A 17017-nucleotide genomic window follows, 5' to 3' on the forward strand; every position below is an offset into this window, starting at 1 on the left:
CCTTTCAATCCTTCTTATTGACGGGTTCAGTTGTTTCCTACTGTAAGAGGCAGTTTTCTGTCAGCGTCTCAACATGTATGTAGTTCACTTCCCACTGAAACATGGGATAGGTAATTTACTTCCAGTAAGTTTGATTGTTTTCTTATATGCATTACAAATGTTTTAAAGTCTTCTGACTTCTCTTGATGACATCCTTGCAAATGCTTAATGTCAGGACTAGCACTAACATTCTAGCGCCCATGGGAGAGCTGCTCTTTTATTTCTCACATGTCACCAGTCCCTCCGTTTTCATAGTTACGGGAAGGGCAAGAGCTGAAGGCGCACTGACAACCACTACGTGGGTCACTGTCTTATTTCCATCTGCCGGTTTTTCTTCCTGTACCAGCTGCAAAGTTTTCACATCATGTTCCTGCTTTTTGGCCACTGCTTCCGATTTAACCTCTGGCCCTTTTATGACGGCGCTGATAACTCGGGGAGGAGTCTGGCCAGATGCCTGCTGAGGCGGCACTGCCAGCCTCATGACAGGCGCGCCGTGGGCTATTGAAACCGGGGTGAGCGCTCTCACCGCCAGTGGCGTTCCAACAATGTTAATGCTTCCTGACCCAGGCAGGTTTGATTTTGTCTGCAGCTGACACTGTGCGAGCTGTGTGGCTGGGATGGTAATGATTTTGGCAGGCTGCATGGTGATTTTGTCTGCATTTTCAGTGGAGGCTGGCATCACAGTAGGGATCGTCTGAATCACTACCTTTGGAGAGGCCGCTGTTGTTGGGCTACTGCTGGTTATCAGTGGTGCACCTGCATTAACTGACTGAACGGCCACAGTTGAGATTTTCTGCCCCAACGATGTCATTACAACCGGCACTTGCATTGCCACACGAACTGTCCTAGTAGAGGTGAAAAATAAAGTTGATTGTATTTCATGTTAAACTATAAAATAGGTCTCTTGAGCAAAAAGATGAATGCAAATCCCAAACATATAAAACTAGTGCTCCCAAATTTTACAAATGTACCGAAAACCCCTTAAGTTTAGAGTATGAAATACCATGATACGAATATATTTTAAAAACTAAAGCCTAGGGCTTCCCTGGTGGCGCAGTGGTTGAGAGTCCGCCTGCCGAGGCAGGGGACGCGGGTTCATGCCCCGGTCCGGGAGGATCCCACATGCCGCGGAGCGGCTGGGCCCGTGAGCCACAGCTACTGAGCCTGCGTGTTTAGAGCCTGTGCTCTGCAACGGGAGAGGCCACAACAGTGAGAGGCCCGCGCACCGCGATGAAGAGTGGCCCCCGCTCGCCGCAACTAGAGAAAGCCCTCGCACAGAAACGAAGACCCAACACAGCCAAAAATAAATAAACGAACAAACAAACAAACTAAAGCCTACGTTAAATTCCATCCATAAGACCCTAAAAATCCATTCAGGTTAGAGGAGACATCTACTTCGACAACAACAACAAAATACATTTAAAAATGCCAAGCACTTTTCAAAGTCCTGACAACAGTGAGTTCTTAGAATGCAAATATTAAAAAAAGGAACATATCATTTCTGCCAAAGAGTTTTCTAAAAATTAAACCCGTTGCAACTAATGGTTTCCCTCACTTACCTTGGAGCTGCTGTTGCTGATACAGATGCGGCAGTAGTAGGAGACCTGGACGAAGCATCATGACCAGGGGGAGTGATGTTCACAACTCTAGCTACACCCTTCTCTGCTTTGGAGCAGTTTAGAGGAGATGAGTTTTTCCCACCACGCACAGAAGCTGCTGCTTTCAAGAGACTTTCTGCAGACAGTGACACTCGTTCTAATGACTTTTCATCAGCAGCTGCTGCTAAATCCTCATTGCAGGTTTCACTTTTGTCATCGTCTATGACCACTATGTTCTTGGGCATATCCTTGAACTGATATACAAGCCTCTGTCCTTCAACCTTTGCGAGAATACCCCTTTGGTAATAATATCTGTCAGGAAAAAGTACTAAATAAATCAAGTATATTACATCTGTTCTCCCCACCTCCCTACCCCCCAACAAAAACACCATGTAGAAGAGATGCTAACAGAAACATTCACTGATTCTAGTAAGAGAGAAGGAGGAACTCACACTGCCTGGATTGTTCAAAAGGCTAAGAATTTGAAGTAGGAATGAAATTAGAACCTGGTGCCACCCGTCTTATATAACCTTGAGATCTGTAAAGTAGCTAAAAGCTCATTCTTAAAGGAAGTGATTTAACCTGAATACAGAATATACTACTGTACAGCTGGTCCTCCACATCCCTGGGTTCCTCATCCATGGATTTAACTAACCCATGGATCAAAAATACTCGGGGAAAAAAGAATTCCACCGAACAGCAAAACTTGAATTTGCCACGTGACAGCAACTATTTCCACAGCATTTACCCTGTGTTAGGTATTACGTGTAATCTAGAGATGATTTCAAGTACACAGGGGATGCAGGTGGGTTACAGGCAAGCACTATCCCCACTTCCAAAGGGATTTGGGCATCCATGGAGTTTGGTATCTGCGGGGGGTCCTGGAACCAATCCCCCTCAGATACTGAGGGACGACTGTATTTTACAGACACTGGTAAAACTTTAGTTCTGATTTACATAGGTTATAAAAACAATCTGATGTTACGTGGAAAAATTACCTAAGCCATGCTTCGTAGAAGTGACTCTGTGGTGTATATGAATACTGTCACTAAACTATGTTCATTTACAAAATACCCTTCATTAGAATAAGCCACGTGCATAACAGAGTTATGTGGGTTCCTCCAACTGACAAAACTTAAGAGAAAGTTTCATATCAAGATAAATCCATTATAATAAGTTTGCAGGAACTAAAGAGCAAATTCACAATTTGGAAACTGTATTTTGTGTGGGTTTAATTTTCTGAAAGGTGCACATTTCCCACAAAAATGGATTTTCCAATGGTGTTGAAATTTTAGCCGTCTAGACCAAACTCCTGTCTCCCCACCTGCCTCCAAATACAAGAAGCTCCTCTAGAAAATCCCCCCCAAATTACAAGCTGTAACAAATAAGGGATTTTAACAGCTTCTCTTTAAATAGTTAATAGACAATATTAAGAGACATGTAAGTTTTGTTTGAAAACTCTTTCTTTTGGGTTCTTACCTCAGAGCTCGTCCCATAGTTTCATAGTTCATGTCTGGCTTGTTCTTATGCTTTCCCCAAAGCTTAGAGACAGCCTTTGAATCCACAAGCTTGAATATGCCTTTTTCTCTCTGAGTCCACTTAATATACCGGGGACAAGTATTTTTATCTTGAAGTAGATCTAAAAGAAACTCCCACAAATAGGTTGTGTTTCCTTTGAAAACAATCATAGACATTGATTAACGATTCATTAACATAATTAAAAGCAAATATTTACTTATGCTGGATAAAAAATCAATTAATTTACCACTGGTGAAGCACAAGTGTACTGAGAGTCTGTCATGAAATACTTGACTAGGTCGGCAATCATTTGTACAGTGTCAAATTGTGTTGTCTAGTAAATAACAACAATTCAAGAAATAAACAACAGTTTGAAACAATATAAGCTATAACACAAGGCCAGGCACAGTTGTATTTCAAATGAATGATAGAAAATAATGTCTGAGATTTCAGGAGTGAAAATAAAGCGGATTGTTAAGGCATTATCAAGTCTTGGAAGATGGCTAAGATTTGCATAGAAGGAAAGGAAGGACTCTGGGTAGGTAAAAGAAGAAACTTAGTCCCAAAGAGAAGAGAGCATCACTCTTTTCTTTTCTTGGAAGGCTGGGGAAGAGTAGTGGGCAGTGGCTACGAGAAGACCAGAAGACTAAAACCAGGCTGCTGTTTTCCTTTTATTCCCTTTGTAAGCCTCTAGGTGCAGAGGTTCTTAAATTGATGAAAGAAGAAGAGAGTCCCGAGAAGAGGATCAGAATACATATGCCACCAGGGAGCCACCAGGTCATCTCCAGGCTCCTACTCAATAACCCTTTACTAGCCTCAAATCCAGATCCAAGTTACGGGCTACATGAGAAGAACCTCGAAGGTGGGAGGCTTCCACATCAAGCCACTGCTACTAGTCAATCGAAACGCTGATGTTTTTCTCCTCTAGCTTTTCATTTTCATCCTGTATTTCCCTGAAAATTCAGTCAATCCATTAACCCATAGTTGAGCCCCGTGTGCATCTCTTGACTTTAAAAAATTAACCTTCAACTTTACAATGCTATTTGTATCTCTTCAACTTTCCTATGTTACATTTGTACATCAGCATCCATACCTAAAAACTCTTAGTATTAAACCGTGCATAACTTTCAACTACATAACTCTCAACTGAATCAAGATATGTATCTGGGGCATTTTTATTTTATGACCTAAAGATTGTAAGAACTTATTCTGGAAGAAATTTTTGTACAACAGACAATGCCTTGCACACAGTAGGGATCTGAGTACTTCTGTGTCTACTGAATTAATCAGACTCATCAACATTCTTTAGGTTGTCTTTAAATGCTTCGCCCCAGTTCCCATCCCCAAGTTAAAATTAACAATTCTATTTCTGGTTTTAAGGAAAACAGAATTCGAAAGGGAAGCCTTCTTTATCAGACAAGGTAGTTTACTAAGTCTATGCAGACATTATCGTCATAATTTTGCAGAAGAGGAAACACTGACTGGATTTTTAATCCAGGGATGACTGTAATCACTTTAATCTTCACATTTCAACAGGCTGCCAGGCTGCCTCAAGTTTCATCATCAAAACTGAAATTTTAATGAAAGGTGATTTTTGACTGGTAAAAATAGGTTATCACAAAATTTTTTTCCAGTTTTAAACATAAGGTCTTTGAATACAGGAGACACCACTGATGATGGGAATAATTTTTTAAAAAGTAGTAACTGGGACCTCCCTGGTGGCGCAGTGCTTAAGAATCCCCCTGCCAATGCAAGGGACACAGGTTCGAACCCAGGTCTGGGAAGATCCCACACGCTGTGGAGCAACTAAGCCCGTGCGCCACAACTACTGAGCCTGCACTCTAGAGCCTGCGAGCCACAACTACTGAGGCCCGCACACCTAGAGCCGGTGCTCCGCAACAAGAGAAGCCACCGCAATGAGAAGCCCACGCGCTGCAACTGGAGAAAGCCCGCGCACAGCAACGAAGACCCAATGCCGCCAAAAATAAATAAAATAAGTAAATAATTTTTTAAAGTAATAATTGTATATTTACAGTTCAACTTTGTAATACTACTATCATGTAAGTTTTAAAGTTTTCAATATAAATTAAAAGATAAAACCTAAGATACCAGAAATGTAAAACAACCAAAGACACAGAAGAAAATAAAAGTATCCTAAATCTGTCCCAAATTGAATAAACAATTCCTAAATAAATAAGCGTTTACTGTAACTGGATTTTTCTTTTTCTTTTTTTTTGTCTAAATTTCTTGGTAGGCTTACTAGACTTAATTTTTTTTTTACTAGAGATTTAATTTTTGCTTTAATTATTTAAAATGAGATATATCAGACTACCTGTTGAGGATGGAATAAATTTGAATACACGAATCCAAAATGTATCCAACTATTGAAAACATTCATGGAAGTGATAAAATTTTGGTTATCAGAACACACCTAAAACCCTTACTAAGATCACTTGAAATCAACTTACACAACAAATTATGACAGCAGAGAATGCAGAAGGCTTATGCTATTTTTGTGCTTAATGAGAATATACAAACTCTAAAGCAAACATGTTAAATTTTTGTTCTAAGATCCTTACTGACATGACTGAAATCTGCTGGTTGGAAAACTAAATTCACCTTGCATTGAATCAGTTAAGAAAAGCTAAATTCACCTTGCTTCTATCAGTTAAGAGAGTATGGAGAAATGAAGTCTTAGTTTTGTAAACCTTCTTCGATTCTAAGTGACTCTCCATGAGGACGCCTGCCGTTATCCTCCAGAACCACAGCTCTTCATACGGCTGTGTATCAGATTGCAGGTAGGGCCTTTTCCAAATTCAAACGCTTGCCCACCTCCACTCCCTGCAGTTTTATCTCAGTGGCGTAAGGACCAGGCATAGATAGTTTGAAAAAGCTCCACATGCGATGCTCATACAGCCCTGATTAAGAACTGCTACCAAAGACAGTACTCTCACGTGTGCAGGTACTAGAAGTGATTTTCCTACAAATGTACTTGACTAAAAAAACAGCATCTCACCTACAAAACAGACCTCCCCAAATTACCTTTTCCTTCTCTGGGCTTCTTCTTTATGCCTAACTCAGGAGACCCATTGGAAATTGGCGACTGCTGGGTCTTTGGTTTACGGCCAACTGGAAATAAAAGATATTGAAACCACACGTTGAAAACAGGAAAAAGAAGCATGATAGCAGGCTTTCTGATAACACATTATTCATGAAACTGGATACTAATCTATGGATTAATATATTCAGTGTATATAAAAGTTGCTTTTAAAAGAACATGAAAAGCACTTCTGCAATTTTAGATTACAGCAGTTAGTGGACAGTAATGTCAATGTACATGGCAAGTCAGGCACTACTAACCCATTATTTACATGGTCAGAGCCTCAATTTGCTAACCTTTTCCAATAATGTAGCAATGGAAACAAATTCTAGTACAAACTTTTGTTTTCTGTTCTACAGAATTGTTAGAAAAAGCTTTACCTACCGATTGCAGAGGATCTGATAATCTGCGAAGCCCTTTGAGCTCAAATGAGGAAAAGTAAAAAATATTATTTTAAACACTCTCTACTGCTCTGAGCCAATCAATTCACCAGAATTTCAGCATAAATTTCCCCACCTCAACGTGCAGGTACATTATAAGGATAAAAAAATCTTCCAAGCGATTACTTCGTAGGCCTAGTAGATGTCTGCGCCCTTCCTTTTGTCTCCCCTCACTTCTGCCGTAAGGCTCTCTCAGAGAGACTAGCATCCACAATGAACAGAAAAGCAAGAGCTATACTTCTCTACAGTAAAGAAAGCTTAAGCCTGAAATGTGTTGTATTCAACCCGCAGCCCTGACGGATGAATGCTGGCAGGTGAGGGGAAGCCTCAAGAAAGAGACTGGGAATATTACATATACTGTTACTGATTTGGTGATCTGTCCTAACATCTGGGATTTCTGATGTCTCTGCTCTTCATTAGCAAGGATTATCTAGAGCTAAATTAAAGTGCCTTAATTTATATGTCAAAAAGCATAGTTATTATATTCTAGGATTAGAATAAGATTTCATTAAGACGTATGCTTTGGCAAAAATTAAAACAAAGTTTACTGGTCTCCCTTGTTAAAACAGAGCTTAATTTCTCAATTTAAATAATACTTATATGTACGAATCAGTCAGTTAATAAGACTGACGTCTTCACTGTCTCCTAAATTCAATCACAAAAGCCCAACTTCCTTAAAGGAAAGGTTAGCCCCAAAAGGCCTGTTTTCTTATAAAGCGGCATTTCCCAAATGGTATTACATGAGAAATAGGTTATTCATCAGTAGGAAAAACGGTTTACAGTCAAATTAACTTTTAGAACTGCATGCTGTCTTCTCTTGGAGATTTACAACGCACGTTAGTATATTAAAGGCTCTGGAAATAAAAAGAAGCCTCTACTATTAAAAAATAACCTACCTAACTTTGTATGTCCCAAAGGTACTTAACCACAAATGAATAATTAACGATGTTGCATGTAATTTTTAAATTGTCATTCATTAAGACCACCTATTTTCAAATACGTAATAAGATTAGTATTAAATTGGCCAATTATTTCCTGGTTTATACCGTACCACCACATAGGCAGATCAACCTGTTTATCTAGAGGTCTTGGTTCCCTAAATGATCTCAGCTTTTCATAGTCTTTTCCCTCTTCATTTAAATCTAAAATTTTCTTAAGTATTTTGTAATAGCTTCCATAAGATACAACCAGCCGAAGGCTATAGAGGGCAGTGGGTAAACAGGGCTATTTATATGTATTCCTTTTGTTTCTAAACATTTACAGCAGGAAGTAATTCTTCCTTCTAAACTCTCTCATTCATGCCTTTCTCAAATACATATTATCTATATTGTAAGGGGGAAGGTGCTCTGTCTCATTCTCCACTGGGTACCTCACGGCAAATGAGGCATAGACCTGTGACCATCACAGCAATTTGAAACACTGCTACCTAATAAATCAAAGATAATACCATTATTTCTGAAGCAAGTTTTCCCTTATTGTTGCCTTTGATTTTTCTTTTCCCCCATTCTAAAATGTGAAGAAAGAGACAGGGAAGAAAGTGGAATTAGATGAATACCCATTTATACAGAATTTCATTTCTTTCAAGTTTTACCTTTGATTCAAACAGAAAAAGAACCCACTCAGGATGCTGAAGATGGACTGGAGCCTTGTGCCTCACCCACTGGGACCAGAGGAGCACAAGCTTCAGCAGGCGTCAAATAACAAGTGGAAAACGCTCTTTACCCAGAGGTGAGCTGATTCCCCTCACAAGTCCCTACGTGCAACCTTGGTGTTTTAAGGCCGAAGACAAGGGGGAGAAAACTGGGCTTTCTACTTTAACGCCCACAAAAAGAGTAGGAAGGTAAGATTACGAAAAATAAAGTCAGGAATAATTTTGTTTGTTTTTTTTTAAGGTAACCAAGTACCTAAAAGGATCAGAAAGTAGAAAAATGGGCAGTGAATCTCTGACCTTCCTTCTGTGTATCAAGCACCTATTATAATCTCACTCTGCAGGCAACTACTTTTAGGGCTCAAACACTAACTCCTTTAAACAGTATGAACATGTTAAAAGACAAAATCTTAATTCTTTGAGAATATCTAATTAAGATAACATCAATCATAAATCTACAGCATATATTTCCTATGTCCTGTGATGGGGGGAGAAAGATACCAGAAAAAATTTCACCCAATTTCCCAGAAATGTATAAATACACTCTACCTTTCTTCTTTTTCATTGGTTCATGGCTATCTGGTGACGTAGGAAGAGGAGAGGTATCCATTGGTTCAGATTCTTCAGTTGACACCTCCACTACAGTTTCTGTAATGACATCCGGCCTCATAGCAGCATGGATAAATTCTGGAGTTGATACACAAGGAGGGACAAACACTTCCACTATAAAAAAAAGTTGAAAAATTAAAATTTCCCACCCCCATTAATGCCTCTCAATACGTACGGACAATTCAATATTTAGTAGGGTGAGGTTATTAAGAATTCATCAAAGCAGGATAAAAACTTGAAGTTAAGGCTTATTGAATATACAATATGGTCTAAAGTATGTAAGTAAATAAATGCAAAGAAAATCGACTTGAGGGAAACGTTAATCTTCTGGGTAAAGGGGGAGATCATAAGTAGTCAACCCCCGTGCTTCACACTTTTAGATGCTTTCAAGTTCACTGTAGAAGACTTTGGATTATTTTGACAATTGGGAAAACATTTGAAAATAAACGAGTATAATAGTGAGTTAATAATTACTTTCCTTCCACTCACTCATCATTATTCTCTAACTAGGAAGAACATGCACCTGGTGTAACATTAAAGTAATAAACATACGTTTAGGGAAAAGCAAGCACAGTTCCTTTCAAGATGTGAAAAGAAAACCTGGCTCGTTACAGCCAAATGAATATCATCTTTCAATATTTAAAATTTTATTTACTGGAGCAGTCCCTGATATTTTGGGTCACTAAAATGGTCCATACAGATTTTCTAGTACATACAATAATGTTGCTCTGGCTTCCTTTCAATGTGCATGAATAACCAGGATATGACATTTCTATTTCAATTAATACATACTATCACGGATTAATATACTGACCAGTATGCCCTAATCTTCTTCTCATATCCCTGAATAATACACAGGATTCCTACTCTAACTAAAAAGTACGGCTGATCTTAACATATGTTGAAAATCCCTAAAAGAAGGGCCAATCTTAACTGTATTAAGTCAAATTAACATTTGGGCATTAAAATTAGGACAAAAAGACTCTCAAAGGCAGTCTTTAAAAAGGGGGCCAAAAAAAACAAAAAAAGGAAAACATGCAGCCTGAAGGGAGTGTGAGGAAACACTGGAAGCTACCTCCGCCCTCCCTCAGGGAGCGCTCCCTGGGGTCACTGCCCATCTATCACTGAAGGAAGGACTGAACGTGGTCATAGGTGGCAAATGCTCCCATCTGCCATTCTCTTAAGGTTTATAATTTACCCAGAGTTAAGGAAATAAGACATGATGGTATAAACAGCTATGTAGCAGCCATCTGTCTGTCTATAGTGGGCGTTTCTGTTTCATTTATTTTGAAAATTAAGTATTTAAGATTTGGGAACACTGACAAATAAAAATCAATTACTGCTGTCACAGGTATTTATGTATTATAGACTTTGAGAACACCAACAATCCCCTTGGATTACCAGAGACAAAAACAAAAACTTCCTTTCTAGATACGTAAAGTGACGTGATATGTTTAATATAAAAAAGAACAGTTCACATACCAGGACTTCTTGAATCTCTCAAGCAGGTAGGAGATTCCATATGAAGCAGGGCTTCAGCAGCTTCAATTGTCTTATCTGTACAGTGTGCATTACTGCTATGAACTGATGCTTCCACTGGGGGGAAAATAAGCTCTACTCAATAAAAATGCACTGAACACGTACGTTATTAAATTAAACTCTCACGTTAGTAACTCTAAATGAGTCATTAATACATATTAGCCCATATAAATTACTTACAGAAATAATTTTGAAACCAAAACAACCTAGTATCTATACTTTATAAAATGAATGTTGATAATAAAGCAAGTATTGAGATTGATTAGAAATTTCTGAATCTTATCCAAAGGAAAACAAAGACCCTTGAAATTTGAATCCTGTATCAATTTTAGGCCAAAACTAACTTGCGGGGTAGGGGAGGGAGAATGGTTGTAGATTAACAGTCCTATGAGGTCAATTGTAATTTTAATATACTGCTAAGTAAACACCTAGCAGAATCAGTCAGAAACTCGTATTTCTAAATTAATCAATCAGTTCAATTCTTACAGACCCTCCTGGTGAGTGCACCAGAGAACTTGGGAATTTTCTTCACAGTAACTGCTTTCTTCTTCAAGATCTCTCTGGACTTTGCTGGGTTTTACCCAAGAAATTTAGAAAGAAAGAAAGAAAAAAAAAAAGAGAGAGAGAGAGAGAGAGAGAGAGAGAGCGCGCCTACGTTTTTTTTCCTCTCCATGAAGCCTTTTCTAGTTCTACCACCTCTTGTAACTCTCTTCTAACACTTACTTTATGCTTTGCTGATTAAATTATTTGTGAAACAGTAAAGTGTACAGCAGTGGTTTGGTTTTCCAGCCTCGAAAGCTTGGGCTCTAGTCTCTGCCACTTACAATTTCTGTTACCTTAGGCCAGCAATTTAATTTCTTGTAAGGCTCAGTTTCCTCTTTCACCAAACAGGAATATTACTTACCTCATACAGTTGTGAGAATTAAATGCAGTGATTCCCTTAAAAAACACGTACAATATCTCACATATAGATAAGAACTCAATAAATGGTGATAATTTCTTATCACCATTTAAGCTCCGTGAGATCAGGGAGGGCCTATCTTAATTCATCTTTACATCTGTTATGGTTCCTAACACAGACCTTTCATATAGGAGGCATGCAAGTGTTTCTTTTATGTTTTGAAGTTAAGGACAACCCACAGACCTTACAGGAAAAATAGCAATTCAAGCACAAATTCATTATCCTAATGATATAATTAATTTCACGTCCTGACTTGAAATATTCTGCTTGGTAAGAGGTTCTGAAACATGAATATGTGAACGGTGTCTAATTTGATAAATTTTTCTCAAGATGTCCTCTAAAGGACTAAAAGAAAATACTTATACCAATTTCATAAAAGCATATTATCAATTCACAAGTTCTACAGCACTGAAGATATGAATCTTTTAAAATTGTTTCCAGTAAACTTTTAATTGAAAACAACTTTTTCACTTAGTCTCAAAAGTCACCGAGTGCTAAGGCCTCGGCCTCACACACCAGCCATTTGGAGAGCGTTCACAGAAAATCCAGCGACTGCTTCACCACCTGCTGCACGTCATCCACACTCTCAACCAAGGTACCCGGTCTCTCCAGTTGCTCTTTCCATTTATGGAAATCTGCTCAAAGCTAAACAGTTCCAGAGAGGCAGCCAAACCTCTAAGTAAATCTATCTTTAGGTGACCCTGCTTACTCTTATCTGCAGCTTCACTGAAGCACAGGATTCAATCAGTCCTTCTAGCTCAACTTTAAGAAATTTACTCTTAGTAAGTATAAAATATATTACCATTCTCAAGTATTTTCTTCAAAGTACCTCCCCCTGCAGTACTCACGTGCACTAAAGAACCTTGGGAAGCAGATTCTCAGGTTTTTAAAAGTTTATTCTAGGAACTTCATTCTCTTTAAAGTCTGCTTGTGTTGCAATTTAGCTGTTGTCTTAGGTACTATTAATAAACCATCCTGGGTAAACTAATTCCTTATGTAATTGTATTAAGACACACCCTAAAAACTCTACCATACTAAAGAGCTTTGAGTATTTGATAATAATACAGCAATAGAATTTTACCAGATATTTTAATGTTTTAAGTTATAAACAAAATGAAATTTGCCAACAGCTATATATTGTGCCGCCCTGAGCTCTTATGCAGTTTGAGGTATGTTTTCAAAACCATGACTTCATGTTAGTTATGTCAGTGAAAATTTTCTTGCTATGATTTCCGACCTCAACCTCCCCTTTCTCCCTAAGTTCAAAATGCTGTTTCCCTGAAATATTTTACATCCAGAGTAAAACAAAGAGAATCCACACAAACTTCAGCAGAGAATCACTCCTTTACACTTTAAATCCAGGACGAGAATATATTAAAAATGCATCAACTCCCTACGAACTATCAGTCGGATCTAATGTTCTATGTACAGTCAACAAAGGATTGTTATAAACCTGAGACACAAGTGTGAACAGAGCTCTGGCCTCATGAAGCTTATACGAATAGTTCAGAGTATCAAAAACATAAATGGACGTAAAATATTTCAAAACAAAATAAAGATGCAAAACAATTTGACAGTTTCCAAGAATACTTAACCCAATTTGTTAAAAGTGAGCTCTGTCTCTTTTTACTTGTCTTTTGTTGACGTAAGTCAACAAGCAGTTTTTGGTAACAGAAATTTAAGAAATACTTTTCCTATTCAAGTTCCCATAATTTTTAAAAACTTTTCAATATTATTTTATTCAGATCAATAATTCAAATACAATTTAAACTGAAATTCTGCACAATTCCTGAGGATAAATATGGATACAACATTGCTGTGCCATCGAAGCAAGCAGACTTACAAGCGAGGGCTGAGAATTCCTTACTTATCTCTTACTTAAAGCTTGATTTTCTGGTGTCTTTCTGGCCTGCTTATGAAATTTATGGGAGTTTAAAAAAATAAGCAACTCATTTAAAAAACAGAAACAATGCAGCTAAAAGTAATCTGGCAGGTATCATCTTCTAGTTGCCCCCAGTCGGTGGCACTGCTGGTCACTATTCCTTGAATAAATAAATATACCAAATAAATTTCCAAACTATTTTAATTTTAATCAGTGTCAAAAATTACATTTGCTTATGCCCTCCTTTACCGTTGGTTCAGAGTCTTATTGTTCCATTTCTAGCTTTCTAATCAACTGGTGTTTGTATGGAGACTATTCCAGACTCACTCGGCAGCTGTTACTAAATACCAAACTTGGTAATTAACTCTGACAAGAGACATACCTCTCAGCTTTGCAGAAGAGAATGCTGGCAATGGATCTAGTTCATAACAACGTTCTTAAAAGTCAAAAATAAAAATTAACAGCAATTTAATTTGAGAGCAATAGGAAAATATTAGAAAACACTTCATTAGGTGATAGTGGTATCCCCCTACAAGCAAGACCATAAACTACTATTTACAAGGGCATCACGTAGCTACCACACCTGACTCACCACAGCTTATTCTCTAACGCCCCAGGACTCTAACAGTTAATAGGTGAGTGAAGAACACAAACAAACAGAAAGGTAAAAGGTCTGGGGCACTCCATCTATCCGTTCCCCTTTGACTTTTCTAATCTATACAGCTGCATTATAAGGTTAAAAGGGGAAAGAGAATAAAATCATTTTCTACAGTAGCGCTGTCTGATAAAAATATAACGAGAGCCACGTGTAATTTTTAAAGGTCCAGTAGCCACGTTAAGAAAATAAGCAGAAGGGGAAATGAATACCTTTCATTTAACCCAGTATATCCAAAACACTGGCATTTCAACATGTAAAAGAGGTTTACATGTAAAGAACATGTAAAGAAGTTTTTCACTGCTTCAGTTTTTATGTTTAAATTAAATTAAAAATTTGGTTAATCGGCCACATTTCAAATACTCAATCGCCACATGAGGCTAGTGGCTATGGTACTGAAAAGTATAGACTAGATAAAACTGTAACTCAGCTATTCTCAAACTTTTCTAGTCAAAGGACCCTTTTACACTCATATTACTGAGGACCACAAAGAGATTTTGCTTATGTAAGTCCTATGTTTAGATACTTATCCTATTTGAAATTAAAGCTAAGAAAACTTTAAGTAATATGTTTATGAAAAATAACTTTTCTAAAACAAAGAACAATTTAGAGAGTAGCTTTATTTTACATTTTTGCAAATCTTTTTAATACATGGTAGAAAACAGTTGGATTCTCATACTTGCTTTTTCATCCGATCTGTTCTATCAAGCCATGTAGCCTCTAGAAAACTTCTGTGAACACTTGTGAAAGTGAAAAGGCAAATAATGTCTTAGCGTTACCATGAAAACAATCTGACTTCACGGACCCCCTGAAGGAGTCTGGGGAACTCCCAGAATCCCTCATACCAGAGATTTTAGTATTAAAGAACTGCAGCTGTAATTTATTATCTAATGTAATCAACAACACCCAAATTCCATCCTCATGTTTCTGTAAGTTTTAGCTTCTAAACATAAAATCACTGTGTAGGTGAACAATTATGATTCCATTTCCATAAGTACAACAGTACTTTGTCGACTTACACATGAAGGATTTTTTTTTTTAAACTCTTCATAAATCAAAAACACTCTCCTGCCGGCCTCTCTACCAATTAAATTTGTCCCTAAAGGAAACTGATGTTGGATTACCCTGAATGACTCTTTACACACTGATGTTACTCTTTCACTCAATTTCTGTATGAATTTTAGTACTAATGCTGCAATGAATTCTAAAGAGTAATTTCTTAAACACATTTCCAAATAAAGTTTTAAAAAATTTATGCCATTCTTCCAATTTTATTTCAACGCATCCTTCATCTTTTCATAGCCTGATAAATTTTTTTTTCAAATTGATGTTCTTTTCAAGATTGATACTAGATATTCCAGTTTATAGTAAATTAGAAGATTTTCTAGTTCAAATTTCATGATGAATTTTGACAAACTAGACAGATTTGTTCTGTCCGTAAAAATACTTAAGGCTGCATTTCCAGAAGAATTTCCCCCTTCCATTCAATAACCGTGTTAAAGTAGAACAATACTTCTTTCCTAAGAGTTACGCTATTTCTCAATTCTCAAATTCTCCACTTTCTCAATTTTCAATTTCTCAAAAAAAGGAAGAAAAAAAGTCAAGGAACGTACACTTGAGAATAAGAAGGCAGAATATTTTAAATTGACAATCTTCCAGAAAAGTCAGGCCACATGTACACAACGCTTTCGCATAAGTATTAATAAAGTAACATTCATATTTTCCTAGAGACTAGAAATGAGCTTAATTTACTAAATAAACTATATCATAGTCTTATTCAACGTACAGACATGGCCTCAAACTCCAATTTGGTCCAAAGATTGGCAAAAGAAACTAACCCCTCCCCATTACATAACGACCTTACAGACAAAATTCACTCATAGAGTGTAATGTAAAGAAATCCAAGCAAAAAGAGGACCTTCGCTTTCCATTAAATATTTCTGAGCCACCTATAGTTTCAGAGTTTTAAAAGTTATTAGGGATCACCTAGTCAATGCTGTCCTCTTACAGAAAACGAAGCCTTAAAGAGCTAGTTTAGTGACAGCTAGATGAAGATCCTTATCTCCTGACTTCAGGGTCAAGGCTCTTCCAAGGCTCTTTCTCGGTCGGACACCATGTTGTCGGTGAAAGTTTTATAAAGTATATCAAGTCTTTACCACAAAAAATATTTTGTATGTGAAAATGATTTTTAGTAAATAACCTTATGTATTTCATTCTTTATTCAAATGCCTCTGACAGCATACATGTTGATAACTAAAGCGAAAGCTGATGGCTAAAGTTGATAGTTAAGTCTCTGAAGGGAGGAAAATAAAAGCAAAACTATATCCTCTAGCATCTTAACGTCTAACAGTAATGGAATTCTAAGCGCTTTATACTTACTTAGAAACAACAGTTATGCTAACAATATTCAATTTAAAGCTTATCTCCTCTAGAAGTTTTCCTTAATAGCATTCTACACTTACCAGGAACCCATACAGCAATCCCTGTAGTTATATTAACATTTATATATTATACAGATTTTCATCTGTCTCCTCAATTAGACTAAATCTTCGTGAGCAAGAATTACGTCTAACACTTGATGACTTCCCTCAAGGGAATGAAAAGATACCATTAAGTCCATATACAAATACAAACCTTACAGACATTACCCTCCCAACATCATTGGCAATTGGCAGCAATAAAAATTTAGATCCACGATTCTTCATTTTCTGGGCCACCTTTCCTCCTCCACTTTTAACTCACTGAATAAACCTTGGATAAACCAGCAAACCTGTCTCAAATTTCCTTCTAAAATAGGGTTTATAAAGGAACTTCAGATTACACGAATATGACTTGAGAAAATAATTTGAAAACAATTATATGTAATATGTATTCTTTACAGAACATTACAATCACAAAGGAAATTTCAACTGTAAGGTTTCTATGTACTAAGGAAATGCAGTAGAACGGGAAAACAACATTTAACTTAAAAAAACAAAACCCTGATCAAAAGAAGATAAAATGTTTGTATTTTTGAACCGTAGGCTGT

General features: G+C 37.3%; 1 protein-coding gene across 13 annotated transcripts in view; it reads right to left on the reverse strand.

Moving 5' to 3' along the window:
- The window catches only part of ELF2 (E74 like ETS transcription factor 2), a 95980-nt gene that overhangs the window by 850 nt on the left and 78113 nt on the right, over nt 1-17017 (reverse strand). For 5 of the 13 annotated variants that reach the window (XM_060148727.1, XM_060148726.1, XM_060148725.1 and 2 more), the window contains 7 exons: nt 10435-10548; nt 8893-9066; nt 6640-6678; nt 6198-6284; nt 3117-3309; nt 1599-1949; nt 1-884 (listed from right to left, as the gene is read on the reverse strand). The exon at nt 1-884 is cut by the window's left edge and continues 850 nt beyond it. In XM_060148727.1, the coding sequence (XP_060004710.1) occupies nt 257-884; nt 1599-1949; nt 3117-3309; nt 6198-6284; nt 6640-6678; nt 8893-9066; nt 10435-10548 (1586 nt within the window). In that variant the 3' untranslated portion in view covers nt 1-256. Of the gene's footprint in view, nt 885-1598; nt 1950-3116; nt 3310-6197; nt 6285-6639; nt 6679-8892; nt 9067-10434; nt 10549-13716; nt 13734-17017 lie in introns of those variants that run through there. The other 8 variants (XM_060148728.1, XM_060148738.1, XM_060148733.1 and 5 more) reach the window with 4 other exon arrangements.

This window comes from Lagenorhynchus albirostris, chromosome 4, assembly GCF_949774975.1.
Source record: "Lagenorhynchus albirostris chromosome 4, mLagAlb1.1, whole genome shotgun sequence".
Taxonomy (NCBI): Eukaryota; Metazoa; Chordata; class Mammalia; order Artiodactyla; family Delphinidae; genus Lagenorhynchus; species Lagenorhynchus albirostris.